This window comes from Protomyctophum parallelum, assembly GCF_964188405.1.
Source record: "Protomyctophum parallelum genome assembly, chromosome: 14".
In the NCBI taxonomy this organism is placed as follows: domain Eukaryota; kingdom Metazoa; phylum Chordata; class Actinopteri; order Myctophiformes; family Myctophidae; genus Protomyctophum; species Protomyctophum parallelum.
This window is the reverse complement of record NC_139709.1, coordinates 3,224,660-3,242,779: the sequence shown is the minus strand read 5'-3', so window position 1 is coordinate 3,242,779 and position 18,120 is coordinate 3,224,660. Positions and strand designations below refer to the sequence as shown.

The following is an 18,120-nucleotide window of genomic DNA, read 5'->3' as shown; positions in this document are numbered from 1 at the left end:
AGTCATCTGCTGTCACCCGTCTCTCCGGTGGTCACCAGACTATACCTGGTTGTCACATAGTCTATTCCTATGAGTCACTATAAATAGTGACTAAAATAAAATAAATAGTAAATATAAATATTGATAGTGTTGAGGGCAGCTGTCTCAATTTCCTGGGTCATTAGGGAGTAGTTATACCTCATGAATGACAGATGAGACTCTGGAAGGTTAATTCCTTTTTAAATTACTAAGACAAATATACGTATATCCAAGATGTTGTCTATACATTTAAATGTTGAAATATCAAATAGAAAAATTATCTGCACTTTGGCTATCAGTGTGTGCGTGGCCACACTTTTGTCCTTTTAAGACTTATCTTTTTATAATATTAAACACAACTATGAGAATTCAGAATGGGAGGAGGGGGGGGGGGTGACCCAGGTAGGATGTGTACATTGCCCTCCACCCGCATCCGCAACCTTGGCATCATTTTTGACCCCACCCTTTCATTCCTCCCCCATGTTAACCAAGTCACCAAAACCGCCTTCTTTCACCTCAAGAACATCGCCCGTCTCCGACCCTCTCTGTCATTTTCCGCAGCCGAAACACTCATCCACGCCTTCATCTCATCCCGCCTTGATTATTGCCTCAGTATCCTCTACGGCACCACCTCCAAAGTCCTCAATAAACTGCAATATGTCCAGAATTCAGCTGCCCGCCTGCTCACCAGTACCCGTTCCAGAGACCATATTACACCTGTCCTCCGTGACCTTCACTGGCTACCGGTTAAACAAAGAATCCACTTCAAAACACTCCTGACCACCTACAAAGAACTACACAACCTGGCTCCCCCATACCTCTGTGACCTCCTCAAACGCCATGCCCCCTCTCGCTCCCTCAGGTCTGGTGATACAAACCTCCTCGACGTCCCCAAAACCAAACGCCGTACGTGGGGGGACAGAGCTTTGGCCTTTGCTGCCCCAACCCTGTGGAATGCCCTCCCTAAGGCACTCAGAGATGCCCCCCACCCTTCAAACCTTCAAATCCACCCTCAAAACCCACCTCTTCAAAATTGCCTTCCCTAGCTAACCCTTTTCACTGTCTTTTAATGTTCTTTAGCTTTTAGTGTTATTTTTCCTTTTTCTATTAAAGTTGTTTTTAATTTGTTGTTGCCTCTGTAAAGCCCCCCCATGTAAAGCGTCTTTGGGTACTCAGAAAAGCGCTATATAAGTTTGAGATATTATTATTAATGCGTCAGACCATTAATGTATACTTGCGAATCCACATTGTGAGGCGTTGCTAGTTTACATCATCAATCACTGCATGAGATCTTCTATTTTCTCAATATTTAGGCCAATCTGTGGAACCGAGCCAAACTAAATGTAATGTCTCAGCTCTACAATTGTAAGTACTTGTTAGGGTGGGGGTCCCCAGTTCAAATATGGTTATTGTGGGGGGGGGGGGGGGGGGGGGTCCCCATACATCAAAAGCTACGTTTGATGTATGTATAGCCTGGTTAACCACTCGCCCTTGAACACATTTCAAGTTAAGCCCTTAAGACAAGGCTCCAGACTTCCCAAAACAAACTGGTCAGGTTACTACTTGGCCTCATTCCATAAACCCTCCCTGGACTGGAATGGCTTAGGGTTGACGACAGAGTACAGCATCTTGCAATGGGTCTGGTCCACAAGATTCGATGCAGCACCAAGATACCCATGTACCTGTCTAAATACTTCCTTAAAACCCATTTTGGGCGGGAACCCCTTTTGATGTTAGCATTATGTTATGCTTTAGCTATTGAAAAAATAGCAGATCTACAAGCTCATAGCGCGCCACCGAGTAGCACGCTACGAGCTTGTATGTCTGCTATTTTTGAAAAAATCGACTGACATAGAAACATAGCTTTTCCAGAAAACTATCAGGATGTAGAAGACATTTTTAGAATCTGATCTCAGGTCAAAATGGGTTAATGACAACAAAGTCCACACCCACAACACCAGAGGGAGCTCAACAAACCATGTGCAACCCAGATTCGGCACAAACAAGGGACTAAAATATTTTCGCTCCTATGCCACCAAAATGTGGAACGCCTTACCAGTGCAAATCCCTTGACTCCTTCAAAACCGCTCTCAAAGGGCACCTACGGACAGCTGCAATTCGAAACTAGCCCCCGTAAAACCTGAATAGAGTATATTTGTACGTCTCTAATTGTTATGATGAGTTGAACATGGTGGGCCCTATTGTAAACAAGTGTAATGCTTTATGGTGTCGTCCACAGTTAACAGCTTTGTATTGAGTTGTTCTTGAAATGTACTGTAATTCTGTAATCTGTTAAAAAAAATCATCAATCAAAGACTGTTGGGGAGCACCTACTATTTTCTTTTTTTTTTTTTTTTTTACAAAATGTAGGCGTATGGCACATTGCCAAAAGAGGGCAGAGTTGAACGTTGCAAATGTGTCATGTTAATCTCTGGTGCAACTGGAACGGCATAACCGGGCGAGGCGTGTCGTGCAGCATTACCAACCTTCACCTGCATGACTTCATTGCATGGCTTGCATAATATCATTGTTCAGTGGCGTCTCGTCTATTTTGAGAAGCCTAGGGAGGGATCCAGGGGGTCTCAGGCTCCAGCATCTGGAGAAAAGAAAGTAGTCCTACACCCCCCCCCCCCCCCCCCACACACACACACACAATGCTGGGACTCAACCTCCACTTTGGGACGCCAATGATTTAATTTACACGTGAAAACCATTCATGAAAGTGGGGTTTGTGTGTGTGTGTGTGTGTGGGTGGGGGTGATAAATGTTTAGAGCTTCCTACAGCATGGCAGATTGCTTTCCTCTCTAGTTCTATACACACACACACACACACACACACACACACACACACACACACACACACACACACACACACACACACACGCACGCGCACACACACACACACACACACACACACACACACACACACACACACACACACACACACACACACACACACACACACACACACACACACACACACACACATTTCATTTGCTAATTACTTTAATTCACATGTGAATGGATCAAAGTCACTTTTAGTCTGCGTGAATGATTTGCATTCACACAAGTTTGACTGTGTGAGCTCTAGGCCATGTCTCAAATCACCACACGCACGCACACGCGCGTGCGCGTGTGCGTGCACGCACACACACACACACACACACACACACACACACACACACACACACACACACACACACACACACACACACACACACACACACACACACACACACACACACCCCGACGACCTTTGCTGCATGTCTTCCCCATCTCTCTCCCCTTTCCTGTCAAACTACTGTAAATCTATCAATGAAGGCAAGCACCCAGAAAACGCCTCACCTCATGGCCAGCAGATGGCACCATTGTCACCCTTAACAAGACAAGTCGTTGAACATTCTAATACACGTGCTATATATATATATATATATATACATACATAGGTCCATCCCATGTAATTAGAATATTTGTAAAAGTTAATTTTCTTCCGTAATATAATTAAAAAAGTAAAACTTACATATATTCTCAATTAATTGTGCATAAAGTATTTAAAATGTCGACTATCTGAAAAGTATATTAATGTATGCAGACAGTCAATACTGACGTACACCAGTTACTAGAGAATACAGGTGCACGTCATGTATTCACAAAATAAAACAAACCCCTTTTAGGGGGATCATTTACAGGCTCTGTAGTCTGTACTAATTGCCATTTGCCTAGACTAGTATTTGGATGAACTCTTTGTTGGACAAGATGGGTGGCCCTTAAAAGGACCGTTGTGTTTAGAGCAGACAGAACAGTTTACTTGGAGCTGGTGTACTTGGTCACAGCCTTGGTGCCTTCAGACACGGCGTGCTTGGCCAGCTCACCGGGGAGCAGCAGGCGGACGGCGGTCTGAATCTCCCTGGATGTGATGGTGCGGCGCTTGTTGTAGTTAGCCAGTTTGGAGGCTTCACCGGCGATGCGCTCGAAGATGTCGTTGACGAACGAGTTCATGATGCCCATGGCCTTGGAAGAGACACCGGTGTCAGGGTGGACCTGCTTCAGGACCTTGTAGATGTAGATGGCGTAGCTCTGCTTCCTGGACTTTCTGCGCTTCTTGCCTCCCTTCGCGGCGGTCTTGGTGACGGCTTTCTTGGAGCCCTTCTTGGGCGCTGGTTTCGCTACTTCAGGCATCGTGGTTGTATTCAATGGAATAGTTCAGATGCAGTGAAGAATGTGTAAGAGGGCGCTCTCGTACCACTATTTATACAGAGCCAATCCAAATGAAGCGTGTGACTCCCAGCATATGATTGGCTGATCCTGCCACAAAGAGTCTTTGTTTTCTGTATTATGCTTTCCCGCTCGGTGCACTATTGTCCCTGTAACATTGTGAGGGGCTAAATATACTAGCCCATTTATACATTATTAATATGTATGGTAAATGACTGCTGTTGCTGCTATGACACCCACATTTCCCCATGATAAAGGTATATCTATATCTGCATATTATTCATTTGCCACAACTTAAGCTAACTTTACCTAACTATACAGGGAAACACTGTATTCTGAATATGAATATAAATAGATAAACTGAGTGGGTCTCATGTCCAGGCCTCAGGGCCCACCTGACAGAAACCGGCCTGCTGAAACCAGGAATCGGATTAACTACTACATGAATTAACATGTTCTTTATTGGCACCACATTTCATTCATCCAGAGACAACAAGCTTTGCCAGAAGTAATAGAAATTGTTGTATTGTTGTTTTTATTCGCCATGTATTGACAATGAAGGGATAGTTAATGTTTGTTTTTAGTTCAATGTTTGTTTTAAAAACGCCATTGACAATAAAGATAATGTAATGTTTGTTTTGTCACTGTTTGTTTTACATCATCATTACACCTAATCATAGCAACATGGGTTAGATGATACGAGCGCCCCTCACTTCACACGGGTGTGATTTTTAATATACAGAGCGGTCCTCTTGTCTGGAATTGTAAGAAACATCAAAATTCATAGTTATGCAATGATGTTTCCCAATAAACTTGAACATTTGATTGCCAGTTTGTGGCTCCAACTATTACATTCAGTCAGAGGCTACTGTCTTCTAAACCTCTATATTTGGAAGGTTGAACTGAGTTGGCTATATGTACTTGTTCTCCTCCACCCTGTCTGCTCTTAATGCCCTGTAGGCCTACATCTGCTTCAATGTGTTGCACTGTCAGCTTGTAGATCTGCTATTATGTTTGATATCCTAACTATTGTATTCTTTACCCTTAGGGGCAATTGGTGTGTGTGTGTGTGTGTGTGGGGGGGGGGGGTGTTTAGCAGCACGCAAACACAAACATTAAAGGCCTTACAGAGGATTTGTGTCAGTTTCAACTTTCAATCCTATTCCAAAGTTAGCCCAAACATTTAGATTCTCGTAGAGGTTTTTTTTTCGATTCTGACGAATCTCTCTACGAGAGTCTAAAAGATAACCCCCCCCCCCCTTAACGTCGAAAGTTGAACGTTTGTGGCTCAAAATCACTCTTACCTTGTACAAATGCAAAATCTAAGCTGCTTTAAATGTTGCCCCACTTGTTTGTGAGGTGTTCGGAATCAGATTAAACACGGAACATGCTTATTTTTCAATAAAAAAGGTATTTTAATCCACTCTGTTTCTGAATCCTCCATTGTAAATGCGGTAAACGGCGCAACAGAATATTGCCCGCGCCCCTAGCGGCCAGGGTTCTCTTGCGCATTTACAATGGAGAGAAAAGCAAGATGGCCGCCAGATTCCGAGACAGTTGATTAAAATACCCTTTTTATTGAAAAATAAGCATGTTCCGTGTTTAATCTGATTCCGAACACCTCACAAACAAGTGGGGCAACATTTAAAGCAGCTTAGATTTTGCATTTGTACAAGGTAAGAGTGGTTTTGAGGCACAGACGTTCAACTTTCGACGTTAAGGGGGGGTTATCTTTTAGACTCTCTATTCGTCAGAATCGAAAAAAAAACCTCTACGAGAATCTAAATGTTTGGGATATTCCAAAATCGTTGTTCAACAAGTCTTTTGTGTCTCACCACTGGATCCTGCACTACCACATGATTGAACAGTAATAAATACACTACTAAGTTAACGGTAGCTCAATAGAGTATACAATTGGGTAATACTCTTTAAAGAAGGCGTGAGTGGCTCTTAAAAGAGCCTTTGCTTTGCAGGCTGAGGCTAGTACTGCACTGTGTGGGATGTTTACTTCTTGGCGGATTCCTTTCTGTTTGTCACTCTCGTGTGCGTGGCTGCCTTCTTTAGGCTCTTGGCTGGTACCTTTGCAGCTAAAGTCTTCTTCTTTGCCTTTTTGGGGGATTTCTTGGCGGCTACACGCTTCTTGGGTGGTGACTTCTTCGGGGATCTATTGGCGGCTACACGCCTATTGGGAGATTTATTCGTGGCTGTGGGCTTCTTGGGCATTTTCTTAACGGCTGTGGGCTTCTTGGGCATTTTCTTAACGGCGGTGGGCTTCTTGTCTGGTGGAATGATTGTGTTCTTGGGCGATTTCTTAACGGCTGCGGGTTCCGTGGCTGCCTTCTTCTTATTCTTCTTCGCAGCCTTTGCTTTCTCCAAAGCCTTCTTGTTGATCTTGAAGGTTCCAGTAACATTTTTACCTTTGCTGCCGATCAGGGTGCCATTTTTCACCAGGCTCTTCACAGCGAACTTGACACGGGCCGCGTGCTTATCCACGTCGTAGCCAGCGTCGACCAGAGCCTTCTTGAAAACGTGCAGAGACACACCGCCATTAGAAACGGCCGCAGCATTAATGAGGACCCGGTTCAGCCTAACACGTCTTTCTTTCTTGTTCTTGGCCGCTTTAGCCGACTCCTGGGCTGCTTTGGCTTTAACCGGGGAGGCAGCAGCCGTCTCCTGGGCTGCTATGGGTGGGGAGGCAGCCGTCTCCTGGGCTGCTATGGGCGGGGAGGCAGCAGCCGTCTCCTGGGCTGCTATAAGCGGGGAGGCAGCAGCCGTCTCCTGGGCTGCTATAAGCGGGGAGGCAGTAGCCGTCTCCTGGGCTGCTATAAGCGGGGCGGCGGCAGTCTCCTGGGTTGATTTTACCGGTGAGTCAGCAGGAGAAGGGTCTTCAGCCGTGGAGGCAGCAGGAGCCGGATCATCATTGATGATCTGACTCCAGATGCTTGATGTTTCATCAATAACAACAACGCCTGCCATTCTCTTGAGTTTCGTGTGTCAGATAACAGTGACGTAACATTTGAGAGAAGGGGGCTGGATGTGGAGCAGGGGGTGGAACTTAAAGGCTGTGTGAGAACCTTATAGACTCAACCCAGCAGCTCATTTCTGGGCTGCAGAGTACGGCGTCACTTGTGTTTTCTTGACAACTAAATCCGACTAAAATACAGACAGAGAAATAGATTAAAAGTCAAACAACAACTGGAACAGATAGCAGGCTTGGTTCACTTCATAATAAAATCATGTAGATCGCTGAGGAGATTTGCGTTTTGTTTGGAGATGTTTAAAACATTGCATATACACCATTTTACGGAGCGTTTTTTGGCCACTTTCCCCTGTCATTTGTCTTTTAAAACGTTTTAACATGCATAACCCTGTCCAATATTTACCGCACATCAAGCCGAGATTTATGGCAATGTTATGCAAGTTAAACAAGTTATCTGTGGCAAAGCGTTTGTTTTAAAATCAAAACGTTTCAGTGTCTGCAAACACAACACAATCTGTTGCTATGTTGGCTTGTGGCATGATGTGGAAATGTACACTTTGAAGTAAATGCAGTGGGTTTAATGAACTGAATTATAAAGTATAACCAATAATAGCATTTTAACTGCATCTTACATTGTTGGGCCAACAATGTACATTTGCTATATGCATTATATATAGTCTGGATACCAGGCTTAACATGTTGGAATAAATAATGTAGGCTATGTTTTCTTTAAATATATTCTCAATTTGTGTTTTACATTTTTACAATTTACATTATAATATTTGATTTCAGTAAAATATAAGAACATTATCTTCTTAGCAGTAAACACAAATGCAAGGCAGATCAAACATTACTATTTAAAGAACATAGTACAAAACAACAGGGGGAAATCAAAGGCTTTACATAGTTCTTGCTTAGACTCCAGAGTTACAGGCCTAGTATAGCTGACCCCTGACCAGTGGTTTTCTGGGAGTTTGTTTCAGGTATGTGGTGGGTGCATGCATAAACAAATAGTTCTGATTCTAGGGACATAAAACAGACCTATCGTGGATTACATGAGGTATGAGCATACATGAGGTATGAGCATACAGCATGGTATAGGTAATTTAATTCTATTAAATAATGTGCACTTGTTTACAGAATATGGTAGGAACACAAAAAAATGTTTAAACATTTACATAATATGTAGGTGTACAGGCAGGTGTGCTGCCTCAGATTAAAAAAAGGTGTTCAATTAGACAAGGGTAGCAGATATGGGACATTAATATAAATGTTTTACCACATACATGATGTTTTTATATATTTGTGTATCATGTGGCACTGTTAGCAGTCTGCCACACCAACATTTCACTGCACATGCCGATGGTTCTGAACAACCCGAAACGTTGCTCAATAAAAATAATGCTGTAGGTGAAGACAGTGTGCGGGATCCATTTAATCCCACTTGTCATGTCATAATAAATACATAGTTGATTGAAGTTTCAAACTGTAAGTTGTTTGTTCACAAATGGACAAGTTTTACAATAGCTGTCAATGTAAGGCATCAACACCACCATCATGCTGACATGAATGGAGTGTGTTTACTTGGGTCAGAAAACCTTCCATTTATAGCAAAATGGATGTCAAAACAAGAGTATAGTTCATGGTATAGCGTTGCCAGGAATGCCTGCTAAGAGGATTGTGAGGATTGGTGTTAATGTAACATAGTTTAACATGTTTTAGAAGAAAATTACATTGGAAACACTGTGCTCGGACAGTGCAAGGGTGATGTTTTGAGCTTATCACTTGAAAGCGAAAGCTCTGTTTTTATCTCTGATATATTAATGACAGAAAGACACACGTGGGCTATCTGATCAGCTGTTTGTTGTATTTCATAATCAACACCGTTGTTTGTTATGTGTTGTTTTAATCGAGGAGAAAACACAAGTGGCACATTAAAGTGATGTAGAGAAGAGGGGCCGTGTGTGTTGACTCTACATGGTTCTCATGTGGTGTTTAAGTCCAGCCCCTTCGGAGCGTTCCAGCATAAGTGTGAGAGTTTACTTCAGAGAAAGAACACGTATCCGAGGCGAGAACGAGAGAATAATGGCAGAAGTCGCACCAGCAGCAGCTCCAGCACCGGCCAAGGCCGCAAAGAAGAAGGCAGCTCCCCGGCCCAAGAAGACCGGCCCCAGCGTCGCAGAGCTCGTCGTCAAGGCCGTGTCCGCCTCCAAGGAGCGGAGCGGTGTGTCTCTCGCTGCGGTCAAGAAGGTTCTGACTGCCGGCGGCTACGATGTGGAGAAGAACAAGGCCCGCGTCAAGATCGCCGTCAAGAGCCTGGTGGCTAAAGGCACCCTGGTCCAGCTCAAAGGGACCGGCGCGTCTGGCTCCTTCAAGATTAACAAGGCAGAAGCGGTGAAGGTAAAGAAGCCTGCAGCTAAGAAAGCAGTCAAAGCAAAGAAGCCTGCAGCGGCCAAGAAACCCGCAGCGGCTAAGAAATCACCCAAGAAGGCGGTAGCAAAGAAGCCCGCAGCCGCAAAGAAATCACCAAAGAAGGCCAAGAAGCCTGCCGCCAAGAAAGTAGTAGCTAAAAGCCCGAAGAAGGCCACCAAGAGCCCCAAAAAAGTGGCCAAGAAGCCCGCAGCAGCCAAGAAGGCTCCAGCCAAGAAGGTTGCCAAACCCAAGGCAGCAAAGAAGGCAGCGCCCAAAAAGAAGTAAACCGTCTGCTCTGTATTTATACCCACAAAAGGCTCTTTTAAGAGCCAACCACATTGTTTTATAAGAGTATCCTCACTTTACAAACATGATCCCATGTTGAGCATTGGAATAATAACCAGTTTATGATTTTATTAATAGTCAAATATCACACACAGATTGTTCATAAGCCATGACACAAATGTGGCACTAATATAATCGATGATATATATTTTTTTATTACAAAAAATCTAATCTGTCTCTCACAATACACAATGACCCAATTTTGCTAAACCATAAATCAGCTGTTTGGTTTAAATTACAAATCATTTACATACCAACCACCCACATCATCTCAAATAAGTCAAGGAGTTATTAATGCTGTCAAATTGTGTTTACAAATGCATTTGGTAACAGCACATGCACATATACATTATTATATCAGTCTCTTGGATTGACAAAACATTGAATATATATGAACAGCAATTATATGAGTTGACTAGCAACTAGCAATATAATAAAAAAGTTTTTAGTAGCAATATAATAACTTTAAGCATACGGCGATGTGAAGGGGAGGAGTGTGTTTGTGTGTAGTTACGCCCACGGCACGCAGCTGTGTCTGCCTGTCCTCCCTTACGTCCTCAGAACACACATATAAAGGCAAGGCTCTGAGCTCTCAAATCATTCACTTCTTGAACTACTGCTAAAGCAACGATGTCTGGAAGAGGGAAGGGAGGAAAAGGTCTCGGAAAAGGAGGCGCCAAGCGCCATCGCAAGGTGCTTCGTGATAACATCCAGGGAATCACCAAGCCCGCCATCCGCCGTCTGGCTCGTCGTGGCGGAGTGAAGCGTATCTCCGGTCTGATCTACGAGGAGACCCGCGGTGTCCTCAAGGTGTTCCTGGAGAACGTGATCCGTGACGCCGTCACCTACACCGAGCACGCCAAGAGAAAGACCGTGACCGCCATGGATGTTGTCTATGCTCTGAAGAGACAGGGACGCACTCTGTACGGCTTCGGAGGTTAATAATGCTGACTTGATCTAATCTACCAACAACCCAAAGGCTCTTTTAAGAGCCACCCACACCTTCTTTAAAGAGTATTACCCACTTTTATACTCTACATTATTGAGCTACCGTTACTTAGTAGTGTATTTATTACTGTTCAGTCATGTGATAGTGCAGGATCCAGTGGTGAGACACAACGACTTTGGAATAAGCTTGAAAGCTGAAATTCACACAAATCCTCTGTAATATGGCCTTTAATGAAGAGGTTTACGTGCTGTTAAACATCACACACACACAACACACACCCCCCCCCCCCCCCGCCAATTGCCCCTGGAGGGGTAACGAATACAATAGTTAGGATAGCAAACATAATAGCAGATCTACAATCTGACAGTGCAACACATTGATTTCATTTCCTAATTACTTTAATTCACATGTGAATGGATCAACATCACTTTTAGTCTGCGTGAATGATTTGCATTCACACAAGTTTGACTGTGAGCTCTAGGCCATGTCTCAAATCACCGCGCACACACACACACACACACGCACACGCACACACACACGCACACATCCCGACGACCTTTGCTGCATGTCTTCCCCATCTCTCTCCCCTTTCCTGTCAAACTACTGTAAATCTATCAATGAAGGCAAGCACCCAGAAAACGCCTCACCTCATGGCCAGCAGATGGCACCATTGTCACCCTTAACAAGACAAGTCGTTGAACATTCTAATACACGTGCTATTATATATATATACACACACACTCAAGTTTATTGGTAAACGTCATTGCATAACAGACAAGAGGACCGCTCTGTGAGGGGATGCTCTTATCATCTATAACTCATGTTGCTATGATTAGGTGATGTAATGATGTAAAACAAACGGTGACAAAACAAACATTATCTTTATTGTCAATGGCGTTGACAAACATTGAACTAAAAACAAACATTAATGATCCCTTCATTGTCAATACATGGCAAACATTATAGGAGGGGATAAAACAACAACACAACAGTTTCTATTACTTCTGGCAAAGCTTGTACTCTCTCTGGATGAATGACATGTGGTGCCAATAAATAACATATTAATTAATGTATTAGTTAATCCGGTTCCTGGTTTCAGCAGGCCGGTTTCTGTCAGGTGGGCCCTGAGGCCTGGACATGAGACCCACTCAGTTTATCATTATCTTACGTTGCAATATTCAGAATACAGTGTTTCCCTGTATAGTAGTGATGAGAATCATCATCTTTCATCAACCATCATCTTTCAGGCTAGGAATTACATGAGAACACACCATGCTGCCTGAGCTCTCTATTTTGGCTTTATAAGCACAGAGGAGCATAATTATTATCAATCATAATAGTAACAATTCATTAACTTATTATTATATTAATACTAACGCCGGGAATATTGTCATCGTCTCAATGAATAGAGATATAGATATACCTTTATCATGGGGAAATGTGGGTGTCATAGCAGCAACAGCAGTCATAAAGGAGGATCAATGCAAAAACAAAACAAATTATGATAAAAAGGGGCTTTAAATGATACATTAACCATACATATTAATAATGTATAAAGGAGCTAGTATATTTAGCTTTTTATATATACTTTATTGAAATTATTCAGGGTTTACAATTTATGCAAAAGTACACATATAAGTTACAATAATATAAATATACATAAATCAATGCATTTCAATACATATATATATGTATTGAAATGCATTGATTTATGTATATTTATATTAAATATATATATATTTTTTATTTATTATTATATTTACATTGTAAAAAAATATATATATATATATATATTTTTTTTTACAATGTTAACAGGTGCCATGGTGTCAGTTTGTCTTTTTAGTTCAGTTTGGGTTTGTTTGAAGACCACCTCTCCCACACCTGGTTTTCCACAGTTTGTTTACACCGGTGCAAATAATAGTCCAGCAAAACATGGACATTCTTTCCTCGAACACCCCATACATGGCAGCATTATAGTTGATCTTAAGTTTAAAACCAATTTGTGGCATTTTCCCCCATACAAAGCTAGACCTTTGGCAGTCCACTAAGGTGCTCAATTGTTTCGTCTGCACCACAATTTAAAATTGGGCATTTAACGGTCTTAACGAAGCAGCTCCATTTTACAACTGCTCATACAGCTAGTCTCCTTACAGAGACCAGCCACATGACGTCTCTCTTTTGTTCGGAGATATTTGTACTACTATTATTTTTAATACACACCCGCTTTTGATTTTCATCTAGATATTTATAGGGAAAAATGCCACCATACAAGTCATCACATATTTTAGCATAAATGCATTTACTTGACATAACAGTCCAGTCAATATTTAGATGAGCAGAAATAGACACCAAATCACCGTACATCACTTTAAAATAAGGAAAAGAGCTTCTTGCCCGGCCCTTCTTTTTGGTCCAGCTCAGTGCCTCCCCTATCCACATAGCTGCTACATTTTTACAAAACGACATTTTCAGTTTAAGTCCACAGCCCCAAGGCCTCCATTATTTCTACTCTTATATAATAAGTTTCTCTTTGTAACTTCCCTAGTGGTTCCCCATATGAAATTGACTAGTGTTTTATATTTAGCCCCTCACAATGTTACAGGGACAATAGTGCACCGAGCGGGAAAACATAATACAGAAAACAAAGACTCTTTGTGGCAGGATCAGCCAATTATATGCTGGGAGTCACACGCTTCATTTGGATTGGCTCTGTATAAATAGTGGTACGAGAGCGCCCTCTTACACATTCTTCACTGCATCTGAACTATTCCATTGAATACAATCACGATGCCTGAAGTAGCGAAACCAGCGCCCAAGAAGGGCTCCAAGAAGGGCGCCGTCTCCAAGACCGCCACGAAGGGTGGCAAGAAGCGCAGAAAGGGCAGGAAGGAGAGCTACGCCATCTACATCTACAAGGTCCTGAAGCAGGTCCACCCTGACACCGGTGTCTCTTCCAAGGCCATGGGCATCATGAACTCCTTCGTCAACGACATCTTCGAGCGCATCGCCGGTGAAGCCTCCAAACTGGCTAACTACAACAAGCGCCGCACCATCACATCCAGGGAGATTCAGACCGCCGTCCGCCTGCTGCTCCCCGGTGAGCTGGCCAAGCACGCCGTGTCTGAAGGCACCAAGGCTGTGACCAAGTACACCAGCTCCAAGTAAACTGTTCTGTCTGCTCTAAACACAACGGTCCTTTTAAGGACCACCCATCTTGTCCAAGAAAGGGTTCATTCAAATACTATAAGCAAATGGCCTTTTCACAGCCTGTAGGCTAAACCAGTTAGTCCAGGTCAGTGTTCTGACGCTCTTCTGAATAACTGCTAATACTGGCCATGTAATGTTGTTTAATTAAGTACTGTGCATTCATTATCAAATGTTTGATATAAATGGGTGTCAACATTTGTATGAACTTTAAAGAAGCATGTCTAAATGCATTTAATTTGCTCCACTACATTAGCAATCATGTAAATCACCCAAAATTAACACAAAAAAATATATATAATTCGTCTAATTTCTTCATATCTTGACTTCACTGAAGAGTTCATCCAAATACTATAAGCAAATGGCATTTTCACAGCCTGTCAGCTAAACCAGTTAGTCCGGGTCAATCGTCTGACGCTAATCTGATTAACAATGTAACTTGTTTTAATTATAAGTAATGTAATGATTGCTGTAAGTGGTATTTGTGTATGAACAACTTTAAAGAAACTTGTCAAAATTCTATCATGGGGTAATGTGTGTAAGAGAAGCTGCAAGCATGGCACACATCTTTTTTTAAATGTAATGTACAATTGTAATCTCGTAATAACCTCAGTGTTTAGAGAAAATAGGTTAATTTCCCTACTACTTATTCACTAATACTAGGGGAATTAACTAGGAAGTTAACTAGCGTAATTGATACATTTATACAAATGTGCGTCAAGGATATTAGAAATCACTCTCATATAGAAACAGTGGGTGGCTCTTAAAAGAGCCTTTGTGGGGTTTGGTCAGTCGAAATGAAGGTTTATTTCTTGGCGGCTTTCTCGGTCTTCTTGGGCAGCAGAACAGCCTGGATGTTGGGCAGCACACCGCCCTGAGCGATGGTCACTCCACCCAGCAGTTTGTTGAGCTCCTCGTCGTTGCGGACGGCCAGCTGGAGGTGACGGGGGATGATACGGCTCTTCTTGTTGTCGCGGGCAGCGTTTCCAGCCAACTCCAGGATCTCAGCGGTCAGATACTCGAGCACAGCCGCCAGATAGACCGGGGCGCCGGCACCGACTCTCTGGGCATAGTTGCCTTTACGCAGCAGCCTGTGGACACGACCCACGGGGAACTGGAGCCCGGCACGGGATGAGCGGGTCTTAGCCTTCTGCCTGACCTTTCCTCCGGTTTTGCCTCGTCCACTCATTTTTTAGTTGGTTAGGTTTATTTCTAGAATAATAAGCACTCGAAGAAATGTGCTGGGGTAGAGGCGTGCGAGACGTTTTATATATTCGGCTTAGTAAAGTATAGTGTGGGGTTGTGCGCCCCACCAATCATAGAGACGGATGAGAGCGCGGGCTGAGTGTGTATGAGTTTCCCACTAATCACTGCTAGTGGTGTGATCGGTTCCTCCCATTCTAAACGCTGACTCCTCCCAAAGAGGGAGGTTCTTGGCCACACTGAAAGTGTGCGTGCTGCACTGCTGCCTCTCAGAGCTAGTGAGATAAAATGCAGCAGTTTGCTTCCTTTTTGCGACAAGTTACACGTCAGTACAACTGCTTTACAGAGATAAATGTTAAGAACCAAACAGACCACATGTACATAAGATTAAGAAACCTCAGCTGACTGACTGACTGACTGACTGCCTAAGACTATCTTATTCTTGTAAAGTAAGCATACTTTTATGTACATAATACATTTAGTGTCACAGCATGGATTTCAGTGCCTGCATAGACACGTTTTAGTTCTAGTCCACAATCATCACTTCTGTGCCAAAAGCACATAGGCCTACATGTAAGATTGACCACATTAATATTTTGTATGTGAATTAATGAGTGTTGATTATGCATTAAGACAAGAGATAACCACGCATTTTACACACATACATCCTTGTGTGTTGTTGTCCCAACAAGTAGAAATGTTTAGTGACAAAAGGAAAGGTCCATGGAGATGCAAACTAGAACAAATGCCCTTCGTGTGTGCGCGTGTGCGCGTACAGTTTCACTGCAATCCAACACTGCTGAAGCTGTTGAGGAGTTGTGGTGATTTTTCGACCTACTGGTGCAGCTATAAAGGGCAGATGTTTATTGTTTATTTGTACATTTCCAGGCAAAGGTTTTCCCTTGGCCTCTAGGGAGTGTGCATACAAAGTTTTACACAGGTCCATGCAGTTAGAGGTGAAAACACTAATCGGCCATTTATAGCGCCACCATGAGGCTGAGTTGAAAATGTTCCAGTGGTATTTCTTTCTTGGCCTAGTCTAGTGGGAATGTGCATGAACAATTTAACTGAAATCACAAGATGTGTTCATGATTTGTGGCATTTTGTTTGAAACGGAGCACTCCTGTGAACTTTGGAAGCCAATCTTAGGATGGAGTCCTAAACATCTGAAAGACATGTTTCATTGAATGGCTCTAGAGACTGTGTACAAATTTGCATACTGTTTGGACATCTGTAGGTGTACTGTCCAAAAAAAATGTTTTGCACAAAGCGGCCTGGTGGTGGCGCTATAAGACCAATGTGAAAACCTTGGGGCAGAGGTTCAGCTGTGTGTGTGCAGAGTATGGCTGTGATCAAGCCAACGGAGATTAGCTGTCCACAGAGTTTGGCTGCCAGAATTATGTTTTTGTTATTTCTTATTTTCTACCTTCCACTTTGCATTATTTGATATTTTGGTAAAGAGTATTTATTTGTTGCGCCATTTATCTACGTCATTTCCGGTCTCATGACCATATATGGGTTCAAGTCAGCATGGCTGACAAGCATATACACCTCCTCCTGTGCAGTATGCAGACAGGAGGGCAGTGGAGGCAGTTAAGGTTCTTTTGGTTTCTGTGTCAATATTTTGTGTTTGTCAATATTTAAGTTGTATGTTTTGTTTTGTTATGAGTCTAATTTGATGTTCATATGGGTTCCTTCCTTCATTCCCTTGATCCCTATGTGCAGCCAGTGAGGTGAATATTGTTTGTACTATATTTTCGTTATGTTTATGTGCTTTATACTTTGTTGTTCTATTTATCAGTTTTTATGTTGGCTTGTTGATCGAAGTGAGAGAAATAAAGCCACCAGTACCAGAGAAACAACTGACTCGTTTTTAAGACATCAATGGGAGTGACAAAGAGGGACACACACACACACACACAAACACATGGACGAACTGAGTGCAAAACATACCATGCCTTCTGCCTGGTGGAGACAATAATAACTAGAACTGCACTCTGTCGAGTGCATACTTGCTTGTTGCACACTAGTAGGCCATAAATGGCCAACTAGTGCGCAAGCAGATCGTGCAAGTCCTTTCGACCGCTGTAAACTGTCAAATCTCAGTATCTCTGTGAAGGAACGTTTGAAATGTATAATTTTTAGATGTAACTATGTGCTACCTACCTACTTTATGCATATAAACACCTAGTATTATTAAGTATGATTCAAGTTTCTATCTATATAAGTTTGGGTGAAGAGCTAGTCATACATATACACACCACGTACTCTGGTCCCAGCAGATCAGGCACAACTTGCTATTTTATTTTTACTGATTATGTATATAGTATACGTATGACTAGCTCTAAATGATGACCTAAGAGATATGGTCATTTGTGGTCGTTTGGTCCCTGCAAAGCAGGCATATACTATATAGGCATATACTATATAGTATATAGGCATATACTATATACGTATACATATATACTATATAGAGTGTGTAGTTGTAAGTTGATTAGCGGTATACTGTGGTTACTTTGCGCCAAAAACCGTGACAGCTGTCCCGCCATTTGATGTTTATGCAAGAAAACAGCAAATCTGTGCCTGGTTTGCTGGGACCAAACGACCACAAATGACCATATTTCTTACGTCATCATTAAGAGCTAGTCATACATATACACACCACGTACTCTGGTCCCAGCAGATCAGGCACAATTTGCTATTTTATTGTCTCCACCAGGCCGAAGGCATGGGGAGAGAGTATGTTTTGCACTCCGTCCGTCCGTCCGTCCATGTGTGTGTGTGTGTGTGTGTC

General features: G+C 42.7%; 5 protein-coding genes across 5 annotated transcripts; 3 read left to right on the top strand and 2 right to left on the bottom strand.

The window, feature by feature from the left end:
• Positions 1 to 3,822: 3,822 nt before the first annotated feature.
• LOC310870728 (histone H2B-like) lies at positions 3,823 to 4,197 on the bottom strand (the record flags this gene model as incomplete). The annotated part of the gene is made up of 1 exon (XM_083782008.1): positions 3,823 to 4,197. The coding sequence occupies one exon, from the start codon at positions 4,195 to 4,197 to the stop codon at positions 3,823 to 3,825; it is 375 nt and encodes a 124-aa protein (XP_083638134.1).
• Positions 4,198 to 9,298: 5,101 nt separating this feature from the next.
• On the top strand, positions 9,299 to 9,910 carry LOC310870719 (histone H1-like; the record flags this gene model as incomplete). The annotated part of the gene is made up of 1 exon (XM_083781998.1): positions 9,299 to 9,910. One exon carries the CDS (start codon positions 9,299 to 9,301, stop codon positions 9,908 to 9,910), a length of 612 nt encoding a protein of 203 aa, XP_083638124.1.
• Positions 9,911 to 10,600: 690 nt separating this feature from the next.
• Positions 10,601 to 10,912, top strand: LOC310870731 (histone H4; the record flags this gene model as incomplete). The annotated part of the gene is made up of 1 exon (XM_083782011.1): positions 10,601 to 10,912. The coding sequence occupies one exon, from the start codon at positions 10,601 to 10,603 to the stop codon at positions 10,910 to 10,912; it is 312 nt and encodes a 103-aa protein (XP_083638137.1).
• A 2,794-nt stretch (positions 10,913 to 13,706) lies between these two features.
• Positions 13,707 to 14,137, top strand: LOC310870727 (histone H2B 1/2-like; the record flags this gene model as incomplete). The annotated part of the gene is made up of 1 exon (XM_083782007.1): positions 13,707 to 14,137. One exon carries the CDS (start codon positions 13,707 to 13,709, stop codon positions 14,082 to 14,084), a length of 378 nt encoding a protein of 125 aa, XP_083638133.1. The 3' UTR covers positions 14,085 to 14,137.
• A 791-nt stretch (positions 14,138 to 14,928) lies between these two features.
• LOC310870725 (histone H2A-like) lies at positions 14,929 to 15,312 on the bottom strand (the record flags this gene model as incomplete). The annotated part of the gene is made up of 1 exon (XM_083782005.1): positions 14,929 to 15,312. The coding sequence occupies one exon, from the start codon at positions 15,310 to 15,312 to the stop codon at positions 14,929 to 14,931; it is 384 nt and encodes a 127-aa protein (XP_083638131.1).
• Between the last annotated feature and the right edge of the window lie 2,808 nt (positions 15,313 to 18,120).